Below are 22882 nucleotides of genomic sequence, written 5' to 3' on the forward strand. Positions count from 1 at the left end.
CCGCTGAGCCATCTCTACAGCCCCCACATATTCTCTTACACACACACTCTCACACACTTTCTCACACACACACTGTCTCTCTCTCTCTCTCACACACACACACACACACTGTCTCTATCTCTCTCTTTCTCACACACACACACACACTGTCTCTCTCTCACACACACACTGTCTCTCTCTCACACACACACAAACTCACACACTCTCTCTTACACACACACACACACTGTCTCTATCTCTCTCTTTCTCACACACACACACTGTCCCTCTCACACACACACACTGTCTCTCTCTCTCACACACACAAACTCACACACTCTCTCTCTCACACACACACACACTGTCTCTCTCTCACACACACACACACTGTCTCTATCTCTCTCTTTCTCTCTCTCTCACACACACACACACTGTCTCTATCTCTCTCTCTCTCACACACACACACACACACTGTCTCTCTCTCACACACACACACACACTGTCTCTATCTCTCTCTTTCTCACACACACACACTGTCTCTCTCTCACACACACACACAAACTCACACACTCTCTCTCTCTCACACACACACTGTCTCTCTCTCTCTCTCTCTCTCACACACACACACACACATACGGTTGGTAAAACAAAGCTCTAGCAATTTTATTTCTTCTCTCACAGCTTATTCATCTCAACAAAATCTTTCAAGGAATATAAAAATCACATTGTAGTTATATTCTGTTTTTCCTAAAGTGAATAATTCTAATGGGGTTAAAAATAGCATGTCCCTTAATACCTTTACATGATTAAATATTCTATATAATATAGGTAAAAGAAAAATTATTACCAAGAACCTACATACAGTCATATGTAAGCAACTTGTTATAGATTAACAAAGTATAAGTGAGCAAGATATTTTTTCTCAGTCAGTTTCTCTTACTGGTAGGTTGCAATTTGCTGTTAGAAAGAAAGGATCAATTATTATTTATCTTAAAAAGCAGTCTTATTTTTCTTTTTCTTTTTTTTTTCGGAGCTGGGGACCGAACCCAGGGCCTTGCGCTTCCTAGGCAAGCGCTCTACCACTGAGCTAAATCCCCAACCCAAAAAGCAGTCTTATTAAAATCTAAATTTTTATGTTAAATCATTTCTATTTCAAATCATCGGGTGCACATCTTCTCATTAACAATTTTTATTAAAGCATATCAGGAAGCTGAAGGCAAAAATGGGTACAAGAAATTAATCATCACCTCCCTCACCAGCCCAGACTTAGCAAGAAAGGCATGTCAGCTAGGTCAGCTAGGTCAGCTAGTGCTAGGTGGGCTACCATAGTTCTTGTTCCCTGACTTCAAAACATCCCCTGGCTCAACTATTTAGACTGTGCCTTTCAGAACTTTAAAAAATTGTTCCCCAAGATTTTCTACATCAAAGCCACTACAAAAAAAAAAAAATCCAAGTGTTGGGATTAAAGGAATATGCCACCATGCTGAACTTTTTTTTATTTTGTATTTGTGGTATGTGTGTGCATATGCATGGGCATGGTTGTGTGTGTGTGTGTGTGTGTGTGTGTTTGCATGCATGCTGTGGCATATATGTGGAGATCAAAGGACAATCTACAGGAATCAGTTCTCAGCTTCTATCATGTGGATTCTGGGAACTAAACTCAGGTCCTCAAGTTTAGTGGCAAGCACCCTTACTTGCTGAGGCAGCTCACTAGCCTTTTTGTTGTTATTTGTTGTTGTTTTTTTTTTTTCAAGACAGGGTTTCTCTGTGTAGCCCTGGCTGTCCTGGAACTCATTGTGTAGACCAGGCTGTCCTTAGAGGTCCGACTGGAATCCGTTTGCTATTCTTAACCACATTGTCTTGGCTGGCTTAGTATTTTTAATGTAGCTCGGGCTGGCCTTGAGTTCTTGGCAGTTTCCTTAATGCTGAAATTATATGGAGAGCCACCAGGCCAGTTTTGTTCATTTTTGTTTTTACTGTACTTTAAAAGTTAGCTTTTCTCTTTAAGGTGGGGGAGCATGGTGTGTGTGTTGGATATGGAACCCAAAGTTTTGTGTATACTAGGCACTCAACTGAATTACATACTTTAAGTATCCTTCAGTACTTGGAATATTTTGAGAACAAAGGATTTGAGTCTAAGGCAGGACTTTCTCTGGAATAGTTTCTAATAATTTATTCTTCATTTCCCATTTATAAGCTAGGCCTTCTTGTTTCTTGAAGACTGGTATATCAGATAAATTGCTTCGTGTGGCTAAACTCGTCATTAGTCACCCTAAAAGTAATGGCAAAGGAGGAATTCCTGCATTGTCAAACTTCAAACCACCCATACATGGTGTTAATTTAAATTTTTAAAAAGTAGCACCAAGGGCCACAATGATCAGTCCCTTACTTTAAAAGAGCTTACATCCAGAGGGAGATGCAACCTTATCTTTGTGATGGACAGGTACCCCCACTTAGTTATGTTCTCAGTGAGAAAATTGAATTATAGAACTTATATGAGGGTTTAAAAGAAATTTAGTTAGGGAGGGTTTCTATGCCCAGTCGCCTGTAGAGCAGGGGAGCTACATAGAGAGCCGCTTACCCCTCACTGGCATGGATGGGCAAGCCACTCTTAACTTCAGAAGACTGTCCAGTAGCTTAACTGGACGAGCGGGATACGCGGGGCCAAGGTGAAGGAACTGGGAATATAGTAGAGAAGCAGAAAAAAAGAAAAAAAACAAAACAATAAGACAAAAACAAAAAAATCCAGGTGTTATTATTGTAATTAGAATTGCAGCCAGACTCAACCTGGGGAAGGTACAGCCCTGGTCCACTGATGGACAGCTCCCTATCCAGCTGGGCGTAGGCCCGCCCATTGGGTTGCTCTCGCGTGGTCTGAGTTCTCGTCGGCCCGCAAGGGCTGACGGGAACGGCGGCCGCACTAAAGAGGGCCGACATGGCGGCGGCGGCGGCGGCTTCGCTTCGCCGATCGGTGCTAGGCCCGCGGGGCATGGGGCTTCCAGGTGCAAGTGCTCCGGGCCTGCTGGGCGGCGCGCGGCCCCGGCATCTTCCATTACGGACACCGCAGGTGAGTACTGGCACGGGACGGTCCATCGCGCGCCCCTCAGCCCTGAAGGTCACGGCGGGGAGGCTCCGGGCGCGCGCCAGCATCGGTCACCTACATTCCTCCTACGACTCGGCAGGGTCCCCGCTGACCGGCCGGCACACTCGGGAAGCCAGTCTGGGTGCCCACGCCTTGGAGCCATAGGGCATGTTGCTCTGAGCCCAGGGTCCGACTGTGGTGGGGTCGGGACGGGAGATTCCTGCGAAGGGCTCGCCCAGAACGACTCCCGAAGCCGGCTGTCTTGACCTGGCCGATGTCCTGAAGTGACCCCAGCCTGACCTCAGCGGGCTGCGGGTGACCTTGGTCTGCTGCAGTACTCTTGGTCTTAGGCCTGTCTCTTGGTTTAAGTACCACAAGCATTCTTCATTTGCGCTACAGAGCCGAGCTGTGGCCGAGGAGTGGGCATAGTGTTCCTTTGTCGCTCTGTGGGCGGTGGTGGCCAGTGCTGGGTGGAGGTTGAGCATAAGAGATGGGCGCTCATTCAGATCCCCAGGTGGTCTGGTGGGGTCTTGGCAGGTGCTGAGCGGGGCTCTTGCAGGCAGTGTCCTTGTCCTCGAAGTCTGGCCCTTCTCGAGGCCGAAAGGTGATGCTGTCAGCGTTGGGCATGCTGGCAGCAGGGGGTGCAGGGCTAGCTGTGGCCCTTCATTCGGCGGTGAGTGCCAGTGACCTGGAGCTGCACCCCCCCAGCTACCCATGGTCTCACCGTGGCCTCCTCTCCTCCTTGGACCACACCAGGTGGGTGTGTAGCGGCGGGCTGGGGGTGGAAGTTTCTGGGTGAGTTGGAATCTTCAGTTCCTCTGATCCTTTCTCTCTTTAGCATTCGTAGGGGTTTCCAGGTATACAAGCAGGTGTGCTCTTCCTGCCACAGCATGGATTATGTGGCTTACCGCCACCTGGTGGGAGTGTGCTACACGGAGGAAGAAGCTAAGGCGCTGGCTGAGGAGGTGCGGGGCAGGGAGGGGGCTCGCAAGAGAAGGTGGAGGATACAGGGATTGTGGCTTCAACTGTGCCCTCACAGTTGAATGTGATGGGTCTCTTGGTGGCAGGTGGAGGTCCAGGATGGCCCTAATGAGGATGGGAATATGTTCATGCGGCCAGGGAAGCTGTCTGACTATTTTCCAAAACCATACCCCAACCCTGAGGCTGCAAGAGCTGCTAACAATGGAGCTTTACCCCCTGACCTCAGCTACATCGTTCGAGCAAGGTACTTGGGCTGCCCAGAACGTGGGACTAGAAACTGAGGGAAGTAAGCCTTGTGTTAAAGACTAAGCCATGGGTCTGGTTCTAGGCACGGTGGTGAGGACTATGTGTTTTCCTTGCTCACTGGCTACTGTGAACCTCCCACTGGGGTGTCATTGCGAGAAGGCCTCTATTTCAACCCTTACTTTCCTGGCCAGGCCATTGGCATGGCTCCTCCCATCTACACAGAAGTCTTGGAGTATGACGATGGTGAGTGTCCTTTACCATGGTCCTCTCCTGCTCCTAGCATGCTTCCCTGATATTCCCGGGTCTGGAGGTCTAGCTCCCTTCTCACCAGTAGTGTTTGTTGGCTGCATATCTAAAGGCTTGGGGACAGCTTTCGTAATCCTGTAAGATTCCTATCCCTTTGAGATCATGGATATGGCCAGTCCCTGCCTCTGGGCACCGAGGGTTACCCTGGATTGGCCTAAGCCCCCAAAGGGAGCCTCACTATTTGTTCTTGGCCCAGGTACCCCAGCTACCATGTCACAAGTAGCCAAGGATGTTGCCACCTTCCTTCGCTGGGCATCAGAGCCAGAGCATGACCATCGAAAACGCATGGGACTCAAGGTAAAGGGTTGGGTAAGGGTCACAGTGGGCAACGAAAAAGGGTCTTTCCTGTGTATCTTTTCTAAGCTTTCTTTGTTCCCAGATGTTGTTGATGATGGGCTTGCTGCTGCCCCTGACCTATGCCATGAAGCGGCATAAGTGGTCAGTCCTGAAGAGTCGAAAGCTGGCTTATCGGCCACCCAAGTGACCCTGTTCAGTATCTGCTTGTCATCTTGCCTGAACAAGCTCTCAGCAGACCAGGAACAGTCCGAGGCCTTTCAGGCCTGGCCCCTTTTCATCAGATACCAGGGCCAGGAGACCAGACTCTTGCTTCTGATCTTCCTTTAGCCTTCATTGTGGGAATAAATTAAGTTTCTCAACACACACATTAGCTGTTCAGTGACTGACACTCCCATTTCTATGGAGCCCATATTTCTCCACAGTGTTGTTGTCCTGTACTGCCCAGTATCTGGGAGTTACTGATATGGGACAGAATGCAGAAACTGGCCAGGGGCAGCACTGTTTGCCTGGGGCTTTAGTGGTTAGAGCACTGTCTGCTCTTCCAGAGGACCTGGGCTCAGTTCCCAGCACTCACACAGTGGCTCAAAGCCATCTGTGACTCCAGTCCTGGGGTCTCAGACACCCTTTTTTGGCCTCCAAAGCATGGCATGAAAGTAGTGCAAAGGTGTCCATGTAGGCAAGACACCCATATTTTTTTGTTTGTTTGTTTAAATCTCAAATTGTTTTTTTAAAGAAAAAGGCAGCACCATTCAGCAGAGTGGGTATACCTTGGGAGAGGTAGACAGGGGCTATAAGAGTGAACAACTCGGGGTTGGGGATTTAGCTCAGTGGTAGAGCGCTTGCCTAGCAAGCACAAGGCCCTGGGTTCTGTCCCCAGCTCCGAAAAAAAGAACCAAAAAAAAAAAAAAAAAAGAGTGAACAACTCTGCTTCCATACTGAGGCAGGAGAGTCTATAGCAAGAAGACCTGGAACAGCAACACTGTCTAGGGAGGATGGGAAACTTGTCAGACATGTCAAGCACTGGAGTAGACAGAGGGTACTGGCATGTCTTTTAGTCTTGGCTGAGCAGTTAAGAGGATTCGCTGGAGATGCATTTGTCAAGGAATAATACCTAGTAGTCTACAATGCAGCTACATAGTATGTCTAGGCCAAAGTGACAGTCACTAGATTCATGAAGCATCTTGTTTCCTACAGCAGTGATAAATGATTGTCAGGAGGATTACAAAGGCAGGAGATTCACAATTCCCAGTGCTAAAACACCCCAAGTGGGGAAGGAGAAATACTTGGTCCTGCTGTTGGTATACTGGCTGAAGCAGCTAAAAATAATGGTTATTGCAGTATAGGATTTGAGAAGGACAACAAATGGGGAACCCCGGTAGGCTCAGAGGCTCTGTAAAGAATTATGTTCTCTGACCACTAGGACTTGATTCTAAGTGTACACTTTAGTAGTCTACTATTTGTGTTTGGAGAACCCCACCAGCTGCTGATGGGCAGAACCTTGTTTTCTTGCTCTTCTGGAGCTGGGCAATTGCAACTCCATATCCAAGAAAAGGACACAGGCTGGCTCTTATGTGTCTTTAATTACTGGCTTGTGGCCCCTGTTCTCTAACACTGGCATCTCTGTCCCCAACAAGCAGCGGTCCCCTCCAAAGTTCAGGTGGTGGTTGGGCCTGTGACAAGAGGGCATATTCTCTGTAACCTGAGGAAGAAAATAGGTTATTCCTGATTATTCTATACTCTCTCCCCTCATCCCCACCAGCCTCTTGTACCTTTGGTGGCTTCTAGGTGGAAGTTGCAGTAAGGGGATCCCAAGCACAGGGCCTTTGGGTGCTACACATCTCACAGCCAGGGCGGTTTGAAGCATTGATGAAGGTGCAGGAAGGGCAAGACCAGCCAGGCTGGGAAGGTGGGAAAACTGTTGATGCTTCCTAGTTCTTCCAATGCCCACAGCTGCCCATATCTGGCCCACACCCAGACTGGTTATTGGCCCACCTGAGGGGGACTTGGGAGACTGGAACTGGATGCCTGGAGGTTATGAGGCAGCTCCAATGACTGAGGAAACAAGCATCCTAATTTCCTATCCATCTTGGAGTGTTGAGGGCTGTGTCCTATAACAGAGGAGAAGGCTCAGGGCCATCTCAAGACTACACCCACCTCTCTATCCCATTAAGTACTAACCTGAAACTTCTCGGGGGGCTGAGAGCAAGTAAAGAAAAGCAGGGTCCCCATCTTGAGAGACCCCATAGGAAGCAAGGCTTCGTTCAGGCATACACAGGCACCGGCCAATGACCCAGCGCTGCACAGCTGGTGGGAAACCGAACTCTGAGAACACCTGCGGCCAGAACATCAGGGCTAGGCAGTGTCACTCACCCAGGATCCCTGCTGTGCCCGTGAGATTCCCAAAGCCCATGCTCACCTGTTCCTGGAGGGCTGCAATGGAACAGTGTGGGTGGATCTGCAGTGAGACATGGGCAGACGACGAAGAGGATAAAACCGATGTGGCATCTTCAACTGTGACTTGCAGCCTGGGTCAGAATATAGATCAAGGTGTTGGGACTGTTAACCCGGGAAGGTCAGGAGGGCAGAGTAAGACCAGGCCTTACCTTATGGGACCCCGTGGGAACCAGGCCTCTAAGAGCTGGACATTGAGAGCCACATGATGCTGTGCCAGGATTGCCGCCACTTGGGCTGCTGCTTTCTCATCCCCACCTGCAATGGCCTGGGCCAGGTGTGTAGCCAGCTCTTCTACAAAGAGAAAAGACAGCTATCACAGCTAAATACCAACCACAGCCCCCAACTCCTTCCAGTCTGTCTTTACCTTTTTTCAAGTTTCCAGAACCTTGAGGAAGGTCCATCTCTGGTTGGGTTGCTTTAGGTGTTGGAGTCACAGAAGAACATGGTGGAGAAGTGGGGCACATGGCTGGGGTTGGGACTGGGGCTGTGCTGTCATTGCCTAAGAGGGAAGATGTGGATTAGACTAGTGGTCTCCAACCTCAGGTTTTTAGGATCTTTGCCTTCTCTGCCTCATTCTACTATCTTTAGGCCATAATTCAAGCTAAATCTTCCTCTCCTAGCCTTGGCCCTCAAAACAAAAACAACTCTCAATTGGAGAGAGATGGAACTGTTTTTGTGTAGCCTGGGTGTTCTGGAACTCACTCTGTAGACCAGGCTAGCCTCGAACTCAGAGATCGGCCTGCCTCTGCCTCCTGAAGTTGCTGGGATTAAAAGCGTGCACCACCACTGCCTGGCTTAAAGTGCTTTCTATACAGACATAGACCTGAGAGTTCAAATCCCCCCAAACCATATAAAACCAAGCATGAAAGTGTAGATCTGTAATCCCAGTGTTAGTATGGTGAGATAGGGGTTAAGGCAAGCTCAGAAATGTGGGGATTCAGGAAACTACCCTGGCTTATAAAAAGGCTAAAACAGTAGAAACTCTCCAACAAGGTGGAAAGTGAGGACTGACACTCAAGGTTGCCGTCCCAAGATTGCCCTCTGACTTCTATATATGCTATGCACATGTATGCCTCTATACAAATACATACACACCACAGACACCCACACAGAGGAAAAAGAAAAAAGTAGTGCCCAGTTGGATGGTACACATCTACAACACCACACTCTGGGTGCATGGGTAAGAGGATCACTGACAGTTCAAAGCCAACTTGGGCTACATAGTGAATTTGAGATCAGCCTGGAATTCACATTAAGACCTTGCCAGAAAAAACACTATTAAGGGCTGGATACACATCTGGCAAATGAATGACAAGAGAACTTTTCAATGCTAAGTTACCCTGGTCTCATGTCAGTCTCAGGTCTTCCTCAGATATCTGTAGGCATTCCTACCTACCGCTTCCCAGGGAACTGTCTACATCAGTGGTTCTCAACCTGTGGATTTCAACCCTTTTGGGAGTCGAATGACCCTTTCAGAGGGGTCACCTAAGTCCATTGGAAAATATTTACATTATAATTCATAACAGCAAAATTACAGTTATGAAAGTAGCAATGAAGATAAATTTATGGCTGGGGGCATCACATAATATAAAGAACAGTATTAAAGAGTTGAAGCATTAGGAAGCTGGAGAACTGCTAGTCTACATACAAGGCCTTCTCTGTACTTCTCTGGTGACCTTGGGTGACCTCTCCGACTCCCAGTCTTTACCTGTCCAGAGTCCCTGCCATGCCCGTGCTTTTCCAAGCAGGCACAGTGTAAAAGCCTCATACTAAGTGGTTCTTCTCACTGAGTCTGAATCGCTAATGCTTCCACAAAACCTACCTAATTCCAACTCCTGAGACCCTCTGGTCTTCTTTGTAGCCTTGTTTATACCACTCCACATAATTGCAGAATCTCTATCTTTACCTTTTTTCAGGTCTCTGTTATTTTCCCACTGAACACAACCCATTGTTCTTAAACTCCGTCCTGCAGCAATACTGGCTCCTCCTTTTCTGGTACTCCAGATGTCAGCTCTTTTTTTTTTTTAAATATTTTATTTATTTATAATATATTATGATTACACTGTCGCTATCTTCAGACACACCAGAAGAGGGCATCAGACTCATTTCAGATGGTTGTGAGCCACCATGTGGTTGCTGGGATTTGAACTCAGGACTTTGGGAAGAGCAGTCGGTGCTCTTAACCACTGAGCCATCTCTCCATCCCCAGATGTCAGCTCTTAAACCTTTTATTTCTCCACTTTCTTCCTCTTGGAAGCCTTCCTAAACGCCCAGCCTTTCCCATCACTACCCGCAACCATGACTAGGAGGCCCAGACTTATTTAAAAAGCATTTATTCCACAACACTGACCATTTTGTCCTTCTGCGGTGGCATCTCGCACCAGTGCTGCCCACTGCTGTGCTTCCTCAGAGTTGAGGAAGTGCACACTGAAGGTTCCAGGACCTCCAGGTGGAGGCTGCAGCTCGTGTTGGTTAGGACCACGAATGGTATAGCAAATAGACTCCAAGGGCCATTCTAAACTGACCTGAACAGGGAAAGAGTACTCGGTCAGTGGTTCCTCTCCATTACTCCCACGAACATGAAAGGGAAAGAAAATAGACAATTGTTACGGTCCTAAACTTTTCTTGCCTGTTATCTTACCAATTCCTCACAAGGTTTGTAAATCAGGTATCAGCATTCCCACTTTTACAGGCAATCAAAGAGAAATAACTGCGTAAGTACTGTCATCAAGGTAATCGTGAGAAAGTTGATTCCAGCATCCAGGCCCACACTCACCGCCCCTGGCTCAATGCCTAACAGTCCCAGCCGGAAGCGTCCAGGCCGCTCAGGGTCGGCTTTCAACTGCAGCTTTCGCAGCTGCGCTTCGTCTTCATGTCCGGCGCCCAGGAGTCTCACCGCGGCTTGCACTGCCAGGAGCACCACAGGTGAAGCAGGGTCTGCAGCCGCTGCCGCACCGCCGGCGGGCGGCGACATTTCTGGTCCGGCGGAGTCCTGACTCTCCGAGAGCGCTTCCGTGATACAGAACTGTCGAGTACTTCCGCCGACAGAAACTTGGACTGTGAGGCTAGGTTCCGGATGTGGCAGAGCGTGGAGAACAAGAAGGACACAGTGCTGCGCACTACCAGAGCCTGATAGCTCATTAAGGGATAGAGATGGTCCAAGGATCTCCAGGTACAGTCCGTCCACGCTAGTCACGTTTCTGCAGGACCTGGGGACAGTGTCACAGACCGATCACCGTTCACAAAAAGGAGGCAAGGATGGACTTTTCTTAAAAGTTCGAACGAACGATAGCTGCTGCCCGACATAAGCCAAAACCAGTTACCGAAGCGAGCCAGGCGTCGATACACACAAACACAGTAGACGTACTTCGAAACTGTGCACCACTCTGGAAAGAGGGTTGACTCCTGGGGGCGGGGCAGGTATGTCTCTAACCAATGAACACTAAGAGGGGAGGCGGGTTCGTAAGCAAAGGCGAGACAGACAAGCTACATAACCAGTAGAAGTGGAAGGTAAGGCTGAGTGGCGGAAGACTCTTCCAATAAGGTTTCTCATAGTCTGGACCCTGTGGTTGGAGTGGACCATTCAGAGGAGTGGGGTTGGACCCGTCGGACGCTTGTTGTTGTCGGGCCGGGGGAGGCGGAGGTCGCTGTTTCGTTCTCTGGCTGGTGCGATCTCGGCGGTCCGCGGCAGGTCGGTCGCGAAAGCGGACGCTGCAGGGGGGCGAGGCTATGTCGCGGCTGCAGCCCGTATGGGCCGGCAGGGCCTGGAGTAACGGGACGTCGCCGCGAAGCTTCTTCCCCCGGATACAGTGCGGCCCTAGTGGAGGCCGCGGCGCCGCCCTCCAGTCCTGAAGAACCCGCGCTGCGCAGAGCCCGCGCCGCCGTCACCTCGGCACCGACACTAAGCAACCCAGCTAGCTTGGCTTGATCTAGCCCATTTTTGGCAGGTGGGTGTCCTCCTTGTGCTCCAAGCGGTCCGGGCTTGCGGGAACCACAGTCCCCGGCGGGCCTCGCGCTGCTGCAGTGCCTCATGGGACTTGTAGTTCCAACGCTGCCTGGGGCTGGAACCGCTCTCTTGATGCACTGCCTCCTGGGGCTTGTAGTTTCCCGTTATGAATCTGTTAGCTGTAGGCTTACAGGGCAACAATGCCAGGAGACTGCTGGCCTGAGCTAGCAGAAGCAGTGTATCCGTCTGTCCTACACACTTCGACGTACGAAGTACGAATTAGGCATACTTGCAAATAGAACTGAAGAAATCATGGGTTTCCGCCTCTTGCCAGGAAGCAGCGAAGCAACCCATAGAACCGAGGAAGAGCGTCCATACAGGTGACCCTCAAGGCTCAAAACCCCAGATTCCCGGTTCCAAACCGGATGGCAGATTCTTATCCTGATTGAGGACCTTACAACAGTCAGAGGGTGCCTGCAGAATGCCGATGGGGGTAGGAATGTCGAGAGTGGGTGGGCCCCCTGGCCCCAGTACTCATACGTGTAGGCGGATTTGGGATTGAGCTAGAACCTGGACATGCCATCCTTAGGTAACAGGATCATCTCCCTATCAGCCAACGCTGAGTTCTCAGGGTCAGGTAAGGTGAGGAAGAGGAGCTACATGATGGACTCAATGTTAGATGGAGCTGCGAACAATATTCTGCTAGTGGGTGGAAAGGCTGAAAGCAGCCCTTTGGAGCTAGGTAGCCATACCTGGCTTCCCACATTCCCAGGTAGCGCTGCACTAGTCCCACTGGCACAAGAAGCTCCCTTCCCAAAGGACATGAAGCTATTGGAGAACTCCAGCTTTGAGGCCATCAACTCACAGTTGACAGTGGAGACTGGAGATGCCCATATTATTGGCAGGTGAGGCCGGCGGCTCTGGGGATGTCTCTGAGGTTACTGTTTGGTCCCTGAGTTAAAGCATCCGGGTGGGTTAGCATGTTTCATGGCCCTGCCTGCGTCTTTTAGGATCGAAAGCTATTCCTGTAAGATGGCAGGCGACGATAAGCATATGTTTAAGCAGTTCTGCCAGGAGGGCCAGCCCCATGTGCTGGAGGCACTGTCCCCGCCCCAGACCTCAGGCCTCAGTCCCAGCAGGTAAGCTGAGGTGGAGACTGCCTTCTGGGTTGTGTGGGACGGTGGGCAAAGCTGACATTTATCTCTGTTCAGACTGAGCAAGAGCCAGGGTGGTGAGGATGAAAGTCCTCTAAGTGACAAGTGCAGTCGTAAGACCCTCTTCTATCTGATTGCCACCCTCAACGAGTCCTTCCGGCCAGACTATGACTTCAGCACAGCCAGAAGTCACGAATTCAGCCGGGAGCCAAGCCTCCGCTGGGTAAGGATGGATAGAAGGGCCCTAAACCACGAGGTCCTTATCATTGCCTCCCTACTTTGTGTAGACTCATGGGTTCTACCTGCCGCCCTGGGCCTTGGTCAGTCCTGACTGTAACTTCCTACAGGTGGTAAATGCGGTCAACTGCAGCCTGTTTTCAGCTGTTCGGGAAGACTTCAAGGCCCTGAAGCCACAGCTGTGGAATGCAGTGGACGAGGAAATCTGCTTGGCTGAATGTGACATCTACAGGTAGGCTCACACCTTTGCAGCTAGGCATGGCGGGGGTATGGCGGTGGGAGCCTCATACTTCTGCCTCTTCCCCTCTCCAGCTATAACCCAGATCTAGACTCCGACCCCTTTGGGGAAGATGGAAGCCTCTGGTCATTCAACTACTTCTTCTACAACAAGCGACTTAAACGAATTGTCTTCTTTAGCTGCCGCTCCATCAGGTTGGTACCATGCCACTTGCTTTCTCCAGCTCCCTCTTTGACTCACACCATTCCTTAACTGGGTCTACTGTCCTTGGGACAGCCTGGGACAGGAGAGCCTAAGTCTGGTGTCTCTGTCCCCATCCAGTGGCTCCACCTACACACCCTCAGAGGCAGGCAACGCCCTGGACTTGGAACTGGGGGCAGAAGAGGTTGATGAAGAGAGTGGAGGTGGAGGTGGAGGTGGTGAGGGCAGGGCGGAGGAGACCAGCACCATGGAGGAAGACAGGTGTGGCGGAGGTGGCTGTGGCCATGGCCCTATCCTCGGGAGCCTGGAATGGGTGGAGTAGATTAGGGTTCCTTTTGCCTGGCCTGGTTGCTATCTCCTAAAGGCCTACTGTGTGCCAACTTCTGCCTAGGGTTCCAGTGATATGTATGTGATGAGAAGAAGCGGAGGGCCCAGCTTTCCAGCTTCGACCAGTGCCTGGACCTGTCTACCCGAGGAGCTCCAGAGACTCCCCAGATGCCGGCTACGCCTTGGCACTGCCTAAGGCTATACCTGCCTAGCCCTTTGGTTTCAGCCTGTGGATGTCCACTCACCCCTGCAGGCTCCTACTGCCCATGCTGTGGCTGGATCAAGCAGCACGGGGTCTGATAGAAAAAGTGACTGCTCTGCACCAACGGTCTGTCACAGACAGGACAGCTGGACCACAGAGTTTATTTTTGTATTTCTTATTGGGCCTGTACACTCCAGCTCTAAGGGCCAGTAGTTTGAAGGCCCTATAAGTGGTGCCCAGTGTTTATGGGGTCTGGTCTTTGACCAACCCCTGGTGCCCACTTTTGCCCCCCACTTCACCAGGTGGGACACATGCACTGAGTGTCACTTTGCTGCAGCTCATTTGTTTCCAATAAAAGTTTCTGTGACTTAGATGGAACTTGGAAGTTTGTGGGGGCGGGGCCTGCGTCGTGGGCGGGGCCTGCGTCGTGGGCGGGGCTGGTAGCATTTGGTATCTTAGCAACAGCTGCTGCCTTACCGTTACTTAGTCTCAGAGCTGTTAATATCTCTTAACCTCTGGGACTGCCCATGGGAGACATGGAGGACAAGATATTGGACACAATCCTCCGTTCAGAGATTGACAGCTTGGCAGTGGATTTAGCAGACTTTTATGATCAGGACATCTATGATATCCCAGATCCTGGGGTGCTTATAGAAAAGAATGGTGAGGACATCTAGCATTGTTCAGGCATCCCTCTAGGAAGCAGGCATTCCTCAGCCTCTGTTCGCTCCTGAAGGTGTAACTCTCTGGGTAGTCCTCGACCCAGCATGTCCCTCAGAGGAGGGCTCCTTGTTGCTTGGGGCACAAGGCCATGGTGACACTGTGCCCTCTACTGGTTTACAGAATTGGGTCTGTTGGGAGGACCAGAGGTACCACAGCTCTTTACCAATAGCCAGAGGTGGCGGAGTATGTCACTGCGTTCCCGGGCCAGACTGCTGTGGCTACACCTACGTGCATACCTCCATGACATTGTGGAAAAGGTGTGGTTCTCCATTAGGTTTCTTCTTGGGCTCTTCCCTTGAGAACTGGGCACCAACTCTCCTGGTCCTTAACCAGTTTCCCTAGGCAGAAGATCTCATGCCTCCCTCCACTGCTCACGTGGACATCTGTCTACTCTGGTCTGCAGGAGAAGAGGGCAGAGCTGAGGGTCGCTCGCATGACACATGGCCTGGAGCCACTGCGTCGCCTCGAGGTGGAAACTGGACTGTGCTCCGTAGCGCAGGATCCAGTGGGTGAACGCTTCATGGTACTAGATGGTGACGGTTACCTGCACCAGCATACCAAGGATGGCTGGGAGCAGGCAAAGCTGAAGCCTCCTGTTGTGCTTAATGGGCTAGCGACTGTGTCTGGCCCTCTGGGAGAATTAGGCCGCTTTGTTGGCTGGGGCCCAGCTGGACTAAGCATATTAGGGGAAGACTTCCACCTGCTCTGGCTGAGCCAGCCACGGGTGAGGAAGTCACCGGACCAGGAGCCTTTTTGCTGCTTACCAGTTCCCACCCTGGGTCTGTTGATTGTGGCCCAGATGGGTGGCAGCCTGGAGCTCTGGAAGTTCCGATCGGGTGGTCGCCGCCTGGTACCCTGCGGCTCACCTTTGCAGCCACCACCCAGCTTGGCTGGCTCGCTCAAGTGTCTGGCCCTAGGGCTGGACTCTGACCACTGCAGTTGGCATTGCTTTGCTGCCTATGGCTCGGCGGTGCTCACTTTTGACCTGGACGACTGGGCTCTCATAAATGTTAGCCAGGATCTGCATAAAACGTGAGGGGAGTCGGGACAGGTGGACGGGAGGCAGATCCCTTAAGGAGAGCCAATTGTTGCAGGGGCTGTAGGACCCACAGACAGGGCTGTGCTGAGTCCACTGGGCCTCCCGTTCCCCACCTCTAGCATCATCTCAGATCTGGATTACTGTGAGGAGATATCCGCTATGGTGACAGCTTCCCGGGATAGTACTGTGAAAGTGTGGGAAGCTGACTGGCAGATCCGGATGGTGTTTGTAGGACACACAGGTGGGTCAGTCTGGCAGCTCTTTCAGCCCTTCTCATTCTCATTCTAAGTTTGCCCCTCTCCGGTGTTGGCTAGATCCCAGGAATTCCTCCTAAGGCTATGATGTGCCAAAATGACCTGCACCTTTCCTGCAGGCCCAGTGACAGCTATGATGGTGCTTCCAAACAGCACGCTGGCAGTGTCTGCCTCACAGGACGGGACAATTCGCACATGGGACCTGCAGGCCGAAGCTCAGGTGGGAGAGGTTACTCTGGATTACTGGACCGAAGGCATAATCTCTGAGAAAGTGAGCCGTTTGCTGGCTCCTGCAAGTCCTGGCTGGCCGGTGCTCTCTCTCTGCTCAAAAAGCATAGGGCTCTGGCGTGTGCGTACCCTCTATTCACCATTAGCACAGCTTTCCGCACCAGTGCTCCATATACAGGTGGCTCCAGTGCTGCCAGCACCAACCGAGCCATCTCTGCCTGCTCGCCTTGTATGTGCCTGCGCAGATGGGTCGGTCTACCTGGTGTCAGCTACTACAGGACGAACTGTGAGTTCACTTCTGCTGGAGCCGGAAGACTGTGCCGCTGGGGTGGTTTATTGTTTGTCTCGAGAAGCATTGTGGGTGCTAACACGCTCAGGGCACCTAGTGCGCGCCAATGCTGCACGCTGCCCGATGGTGGTGGTACACCGCCTGCGCCCACCTCTACCCCCAGCGCCGCAGCCTTGCTGCCTGCACCTCTACAGTCATCTTACAGACCCTCGGAGTGCATTCGCTTGCTGGGAGATGATGCGCGAGAATCAGGGTGACATGATCCGCAGTGCCATTGCCTGGGCCTGGAAAAATAAGAATAGGTGGGCAGTATGGCCATCTGAGGCTAGTTAAGGCCAACTGGGGCTGACTTAGTGACAGAGCCTTAGCCAACAGGCTCCATCCTGTCCCACAGGTTTCTACCAGTGATGGGGCACTCAGATGGCACACTGTCTGTGTTGGATTGGCGCACATCAACGACAATCTTTGTCACAGAGGCGCACAGCCCAGGGCCAGTGACTGCTATTGGGTCCACCTGGAACAGCATTGTGACTTCAGGTTAGTACCTTCTCTCCCTCAGAGATGGCCTGGGCGCCCCTGCACTAAGTACCTGAGGTCCCAGGCCTGACTCCTGTCACCCAAAGGTGCCGATCTGACAGTAAAGATGTGGCGCGTGTTCCCCTATGCTGAGGAGTGCCTGAGCCTGCTACGCACCTTTTCCTGCTGCCATCCGGTGGTAATGCTCTGTGTCCTGGGGAAGCGCATCACTGTAGGCTTCGAGGATCCAGAGAGTGCCACCTATGGCCTGGTCCAGTTTGGCCTGGGTGACAAAATGCGGTGTGACCACAGGCCACAGGATGACCCTATGGATCATATCACCGGTGAGCCTGGAACAGAGCAAAGGCGGAGCCCGTGCCCTTATTCCCAACTGCTCCCTAACCTCAGTCCTGCCCCTAGGCCTGTGCTGCTGCCCCACCCTTAAGATATATGCCTGCTCTAGCCTGGACTGCACCATCCGAATCTGGACCAGGGAGAACCTCCTGTTACGGTGGGCTGGGGCCATATGGTGTGGGGGCAGCTAATGGCTAGAGGGCAGCTAGCCAGGGCCCTTCTAACCTCTGCTTCCCATTAAAGACCAGGGGCTGGACAGGATCTTACCCCTCACTGCCTCAGGTTCCTATTCTTTGAAACAGTGGCTAGATCTCAGGTACTCTTGCAGGCTCCTGCAGCTCGATGGTCCCCCTCAGGCCCTGGCCTTCTCCAGCAATAATGGAGACCTGGTCTTCTCACTAGGTGCCCGCCTCTACACAGTGTCCTATAAGACCTACTTACCTACATCCTACCTAGTTAAGGTATTACAGTGAGGTCAGGGTGGGGAAGGTGGGCCCGGCTGCTGCACACGGACCAGACTGGGAAGGAAACTCTGCTTCTTCAGAAATTGTGTCTGAAGACCACTGATGTGGTAAATGACCCTCCGCTGCCACTGACCAGCAAGAAGCCACTGACATCCAGCCAGTTGCAGAGGCTTGCCAGTCTACATGGAGCAGCCAGCTTAAGGTCTGCTGGCGGGCCTACTCGGCTGCTGTGGCAGCCTAGGGCTTGCATAGCATTGGCCCCCAGTATGAGTTCCCTGTGCTCCCAAGTCCCTCTGGTATTACTCTCTCTCAACCCTGGAATCTTTTCTCCTGGCTAGTTCTCACTCCAGCTTCTGACCTATCCCGGTAATGTCCAGAGTCCTACCTTTGCCTGTTCCTATCTACAGTGTGGCCCTGCCCTTCGGTTATTACAAGACACCAATACTTCAGCAGCCAGTGTTGAAAGAGGTAGTGTAGGTCCCGATCCTCTGCCCCATGCCTAGTCTCAGACCACAGTCTCTCAGCCTCTGTCCTGGGACCCTCATGGTTGCTTGGGGAACACATATCAAGTCTTCAAAGAAGTACAGGTTGACCACTGATCTCCACCTCAGGACTTGGAGGATATCATAGCCCGGGATCAAGACCTTCAAGAACTGAGGCAAGGGCTGGTGGTCCCGGCAGCTCGGCCCCCACTCTCCCCGAAGCAGCGCGATGAAGCCTTTGACAATTACTTGCATCTGATCTATGGGTCTGAACTGATGATGGTAGGTGTGCAATCAGTCCCAGGCTGTGCCATGACCTTCACCTTGTCTGACCCAAGCTTCCTGTTCTTTCCTGTGCCAGGATGGAAGTTCTGAAAGGGAGTCCTCACAGTGGGGCACTGCAGCCCCAAGCACAGAGAAGGAGCCACCGGACATGGCGGACATGGAGATCCAGCCTGGGACTGCCGCTGGTGTTGGGCAGGCTGCACTTAGCATTGATATTCAGGCAGCATCCGCACCCTCAGCCCCACAAACCCCAAGAGCTCCGGGAAGGCGCTTTGCCCGCCCTCCTCGAGTCTCCTTACCCATTCCACCCACCCACCGGAAGGTGCATAGCCAGGCATCCCAGGTGAGGTCTCCTTCACTTCCAATACCCATCCATGCCTGGGCACTGTGGTCCCTGCCCCAACCCCTTCTAACTCCTTATATACTCTAGCTTCTAGCGCGTTCCTCGCTGAGCTATGAGCTGGGCCTCGGCTTGGATCTGCAGGTGCAGTGGGATCAGTTTGGAGTTAAGACCACGGACCTGGACAAATCAATCGACTATATGAAGAATAGGGTGAGGGCCCCTATGCTAGGGCAGTTTCAGGGGCTTTGGTGGTTGTGTTTTAGTCTTACTTCCTATCCCTCTCCAGGTTCCACTGTTGCTGCCAAGAAGGCCCGCAGAGCCTCTCTCAAAGCTCACGGGCTTCTTTCCTGCCACCGTAAAACCCTACAAGGTGAGACCTTACCCCTCCATCCTTCCAGAGGTGGCCTCTCCGAGCTGTCGCTCTTTGCATATCTTATCTCCCTTCGCTGTAAAGCCATTGAGTTCCACTCTGATCCAAGAGCCAAGCCTACCTGGAGCCTATAGGGTCAAGGCTTAAGAACCCTGTACCTGGCCAGGAATGGTGGCACACACCTTTATTAATCCCAGCATTCGGGAGGCAGACTCAGGCAGGTCTCTGTGAGTTCAAGGCCAGCTTGGTCTACAAAGCAGGTCCGGGACAGCTATGGTTCTGTTACACAGAACTGTCTCAAAAACAAACAGACAGACAAACAAACCCCATACCTCTCCAGCCTGGCCAGTTCTGGTGTAGACATGGACTTTTTGTTGCTTTCTAGGATTAGGCCTGAGCCAGAAGTCTATCGCCAGTGTTTGTTTCTGCACATTGGTCCTTCCAGCAGGAATGCAATGTTCCCTGTAGACTTTTTTGGAAGACCAAAGTTCTTGTGCTTCAGGGGAACAAAGTTCAGTGGGGCCAGTCTCTGAAGATCCACCATTTTCCCATACTTGGTCATACTGGCCACCCAGGCAGGCCCTAGACCCGTGCTTAGCATACCATGGTCCTGCTCTGTTGTATTATTAGCCCTTCCAGCATATCAACCTTTCTCCAAGTTCCTTTCTTCTTATCCTGCCCCCTCTACCAGGTTAAGATCCATAGAGAAGACTGTGTGTGTGCAGTCAGTACTGACCAGGGACCAGCCACTTCTGGACTTCTCTCTTCATTTACAGTTCATATCCCGCCAAAATATACTTTTCCTGGTTTCCCAAGCTGAACTGCCCATTTGCATTGTGAGAACAGAGGCTGTGTATCAGTCCAGTCTGGCTTTCGGAGGCCCATGGTTCTGGAGGTGTCCCCTGGTAATGTCTTAAGTTCAGTGATTTCAGACTCTCAGCCCAATCTGTCGCCTCTACCTCTAGCTACTCTCTAGGCCCATCAGGTTTCCTGGCTGTGTGCCCAACTCCGTGGTACTGCGGCAAATGTGGTTGCAAGCAGAGGTCAACTGTCTTGGTTCCCTGGAAGAACTTGGTTCCCAGAGCAAATTCAAGGCAAGAAATGGAGCTTGGGGTTCTCTGGGAGGGCCCTCTTACCCCGACAGCCTGCCACATGTCTCCTCTTGTTTCTCTGCAGTCCTCTGGAAGCGAAGACGACAAGTGGTTAAAGCGCCGGAAGCGTTCTTCTGCCAGGTGGCGAACTAAACTGTTCGGTTTGCTCCGGCTGACAAGGAGGAAAACAGGAGCCGAGGAAGGGGAGGAACAGGAAGAGGAAGAAGAGGAGGTGGAGGTGGAGTACATCTCCTCTTCCCCAGCTTCTGATATGGAGCCCGAACGCTGGGAACCAGACACGGAAGTAGGCACCCTAGGCTCTCCTGGGGAGGGTGAGATTGGCACTCAGAGATAGGTCTGAAGCTCCGGTCATTTCTCCTAGAGCACCACAGATTTGATCTCAAAATTTTACAATGAAACCTCCAAGTCTAAGGGCTACTCTCATCCCCGACACTCACTCTTGGAAGATCGCTATGGGCATTTGCCCAAGTTCCTGCACTATTTCGTTGTCCAGAACTGGTTCAAGAAACTGTTCCCTATCTTTACCCTGGAGGTTAGGAGCTCTGGGAAGCTGGGAAGCCTAGCTTGGGTGATGGGCAGTAGTGGGGGATAGAAGAGAGAAGGCAGGGGCTAATTTGCCTGTCGAGTGGAGTTGGAGACCAGCAGGGTGTAAGCAAATCTTCCCCACAGGCCTATCCAGAGATGGACACAATTGAGGGCTTGGCCTCCATGTTATTGGACTTCCTGTTACAAGCGACCTGGGACGACCGAGTGAACATTCTAAATGGCCTGCTGAGGTTGTTGCCTGATGTAACTGGCAACCTCCGAATCAGGCTGCAGGCCAAACTCTTGTACTTACTCAACCAAGATGATCCCCCCAAGCTCCAGGTGAGTCCCTACCTCCAGAGTACCCCATATCCTGGTCTAATCCCAGAACCGACCACAGTTCCCTACCTCGATCCTACTCCCGAGCCTAGGACCGGACTCAGAAGGAGTTTGTGATGCTGGCACTGCAGCTGCTCCTGGCCTGCAGCCTGGATGTCCTTGATGTGATATTGGAAATTATATCCTACTACCTGTACTCTCCAGCCAGCTGCCGGTGAGTCCAACTCCTGCTGGGTTTTCCCTACCAGTTTGGGAGGACTTGAGTTAAGCCTCATCGACCTGTCCTAGGGAAGAACTCAAGAATTTGCTGGAGGGGATGGGACTCTATGACCCAGATGGCTTACTGTTCAAGGAAATTATGACCTGGGTTGAGGACTTGAAACTTGAATCCAAGGAAATGATACGCGCGCAGTGTCAACAGAAGCTTGAAGCAATTTTTCTCCAGGTCTGGTGGGCCAAGGGCTGGCGGTTCACCTACTGGAAACCTATTGCCTTCTTCAGAGGCCTCCTAGAAGACCATGAGTGGTTTCCTGGGTTTTTGAAATCAGAACATTTATTGAGAGCTCCCTACACAGCAGAAGGCTGTACTTGAGTCTCAGGGTTGGGGGCTGGGTGAGGTGCCCTCTCCCTGGGGCTGGAACTCTAATAGGGGGTGTAAAGGTCCTTACTTTATGGGTCACTCCTCTGTAGATGCAAAACTTGGAGCAGTCCACAGATGGCATTTTTGTGGAGCCTTCCAGACAGGCCTCACAAACCTCCCTCATTTCTGGAGCAACCTTGCCTGCCTTGAGCACCTCTTGGACAGTCTCACAAGCATCAGAAATGTCCTTGCCTTTTCAAGAGTCATTGATGTCGTCCGTGCCTTCACCTTCGGCGCCTATGGAACCTATAGAGCTGACAGACTCTGTGGGATTCATCCCAGAACTCCCTGCCACAAGCACAAATGCGCATTTTCGTATCCAGAAAACCAAGAAGGCACTTGCTGATATGCTGCAGAACTTCTGCCTCGAGGCGTCTGCGTATGCAGCTGGGCCTGGTACGCCAAGAAGAGAGTCCTCGCTGGCGCAGTCAGCGTGGTCTCACCTTCAGACGGTGGACATGTATCCTATAGATATGCTTAATCTCTTCTGTGAGAGGCTGCGGGCACTGCAGAAGAGATCACTGGTGGTGGTGGAGGAGGAGGAGGAGGAGGAGAAGGAGCACCTACCAGAATCACTCAGAGACCAGCCAAGGCCCAACGTTGTGTTGCGGCCACCCCGGGAACGCTGGTGCGGATGACAGTGGGTCTATTGGGCTGACCCTGCCTGGGTTGCACAGAAAGAAGGTCTTGACTAAATCCTCTCCCTTCTTCAGGCTTTATCCGATCCTCCGTCTGCAGGAGGCCAAGGCACGAGGCTTTAGTGTGAGTCTCAGGGGTAAGTGGACCCAGGCCTAAAGACTGGACCCTAATGCTCCCATCTCCCCCACACCCACCCAACCTCAGCCTATAATTTCTTTTGCATGGCTCCCCACATCCAGATCGCAAGACTCGGAGGAAGAAGCTAACTCCTGGCAGTTCTATCCGAATGCTGAAGCTGCCATTGCCACGAGTGAACTTACAGCCCTTTCCCCCAGGCTGGCCTACACCCCCACGGGCACTGCCCCCGCTCCTCCTTCAGCCTACCCTTCAACGTTACTTTCTGTTCCGAGATACAGACCCTGCTGCCTACAGATGACCTTGGGAGACAGCTAGCCAAGGCTCCATGGCCAAGACCTAGTCCTACCATCTTGGCAAATCACAATACTGTGCTCTATCTAAACTAAGAAATATATATCTATTTACTTATTGTGTGTATACATACATGTTCATTTCTGTGCAAGTCCATGTGTGGGTGGGTAATGCTTGTGGAGGCCAAAACTTGATGCCCAG

General features: G+C 51.7%; 4 protein-coding genes across 12 annotated transcripts; 3 read left to right on the forward strand and 1 right to left on the reverse strand.

Moving 5' to 3' along the window:
* The first annotated feature begins 2880 nt into the window (after positions 1-2880).
* Positions 2881-5258, forward strand: Cyc1 (cytochrome c-1). 2 transcript variants are annotated; one of them, NM_001277194.1, is made up of 7 exons: positions 2881-3046; positions 3621-3817; positions 3900-4026; positions 4129-4286; positions 4371-4531; positions 4791-4891; positions 4974-5258. In NM_001277194.1, exons 1-7 carry the CDS (start codon positions 2915-2917, stop codon positions 5076-5078), a joined length of 981 nt encoding a protein of 326 aa, NP_001264123.1. In that variant the 5' UTR covers positions 2881-2914; the 3' UTR covers positions 5079-5258. The 2 variants fall into 2 exon arrangements, with proteins under 2 accessions (NP_001264123.1, XP_087412670.1); XM_087556544.1 differs by having other exon boundaries at positions 2902-3046; positions 3162-3817; positions 4974-5254.
* Positions 5259-6452: 1194 nt separating this feature from the next.
* On the reverse strand, positions 6453-10664 carry Sharpin (SHANK-associated RH domain interactor). 2 transcript variants are annotated; one of them, NM_031153.2, is made up of 9 exons: positions 10122-10664; positions 9696-9870; positions 7710-7844; positions 7495-7636; positions 7308-7416; positions 7070-7223; positions 6884-6999; positions 6661-6789; positions 6453-6590 (listed from the first exon to the last, which is right to left on the reverse strand). In NM_031153.2, exons 1-8 carry the CDS (start codon positions 10317-10319, stop codon positions 6673-6675), a joined length of 1146 nt encoding a protein of 381 aa, NP_112415.1. In that variant the 5' UTR covers positions 10320-10664; the 3' UTR covers positions 6453-6590; positions 6661-6672. The 2 variants fall into 2 exon arrangements, with proteins under 2 accessions (NP_112415.1, XP_087415348.1); XM_087559222.1 differs by having other exon boundaries at positions 9987-10323.
* Positions 10665-10957: 293 nt separating this feature from the next.
* On the forward strand, positions 10958-14021 carry Maf1 (MAF1 negative regulator of RNA polymerase III). Of its 4 annotated transcripts, none has more exons than XM_087557418.1 (8): positions 10958-11292; positions 12064-12196; positions 12271-12430; positions 12503-12668; positions 12793-12914; positions 12995-13114; positions 13242-13382; positions 13513-14021. In XM_087557418.1, exons 2-8 carry the CDS (start codon positions 12178-12180, stop codon positions 13532-13534), a joined length of 750 nt encoding a protein of 249 aa, XP_087413544.1. In that variant the 5' UTR covers positions 10958-11292; positions 12064-12177; the 3' UTR covers positions 13535-14021. The 4 variants fall into 4 exon arrangements, with proteins under 4 accessions (XP_087413544.1, XP_087413546.1, XP_087413545.1 ...); NM_001014085.1 differs by having other exon boundaries at positions 10988-11292; positions 12302-12430; XM_087557420.1 differs by lacking the exon at positions 13242-13382.
* A 75-nt stretch (positions 14022-14096) lies between these two features.
* On the forward strand, positions 14097-22799 carry Wdr97 (WD repeat domain 97). Of its 4 annotated transcripts, XM_087558686.1 has the most exons (24): positions 14097-14313; positions 14494-14630; positions 14777-15405; positions 15532-15653; positions 15786-16485; positions 16578-16720; positions 16807-17043; positions 17120-17210; positions 17382-17514; positions 17598-17719; positions 17925-17985; positions 18129-18281; positions 18361-18627; positions 18715-18837; positions 18914-18997; positions 19963-20091; positions 20174-20392; positions 20471-20641; positions 20779-20976; positions 21066-21187; positions 21262-21418; positions 21664-22241; positions 22327-22388; positions 22492-22799. In XM_087558686.1, the coding sequence occupies exons 1-24, from the start codon at positions 14178-14180 to the stop codon at positions 22686-22688; spliced, it is 4971 nt and encodes a 1656-aa protein (XP_087414812.1). In that variant the 5' UTR covers positions 14097-14177; the 3' UTR covers positions 22689-22799.
* Positions 22800-22882: the final 83 nt, after the last annotated feature.

The sequence above is a fragment of the Rattus norvegicus genome, chromosome 7 (assembly GCF_021556685.1).
Source record: "Rattus norvegicus strain SHRSP/BbbUtx chromosome 7, alternate assembly SHRSP_T2T, whole genome shotgun sequence".
NCBI classification, from domain to species: Eukaryota; Metazoa; Chordata; class Mammalia; order Rodentia; family Muridae; genus Rattus; species Rattus norvegicus.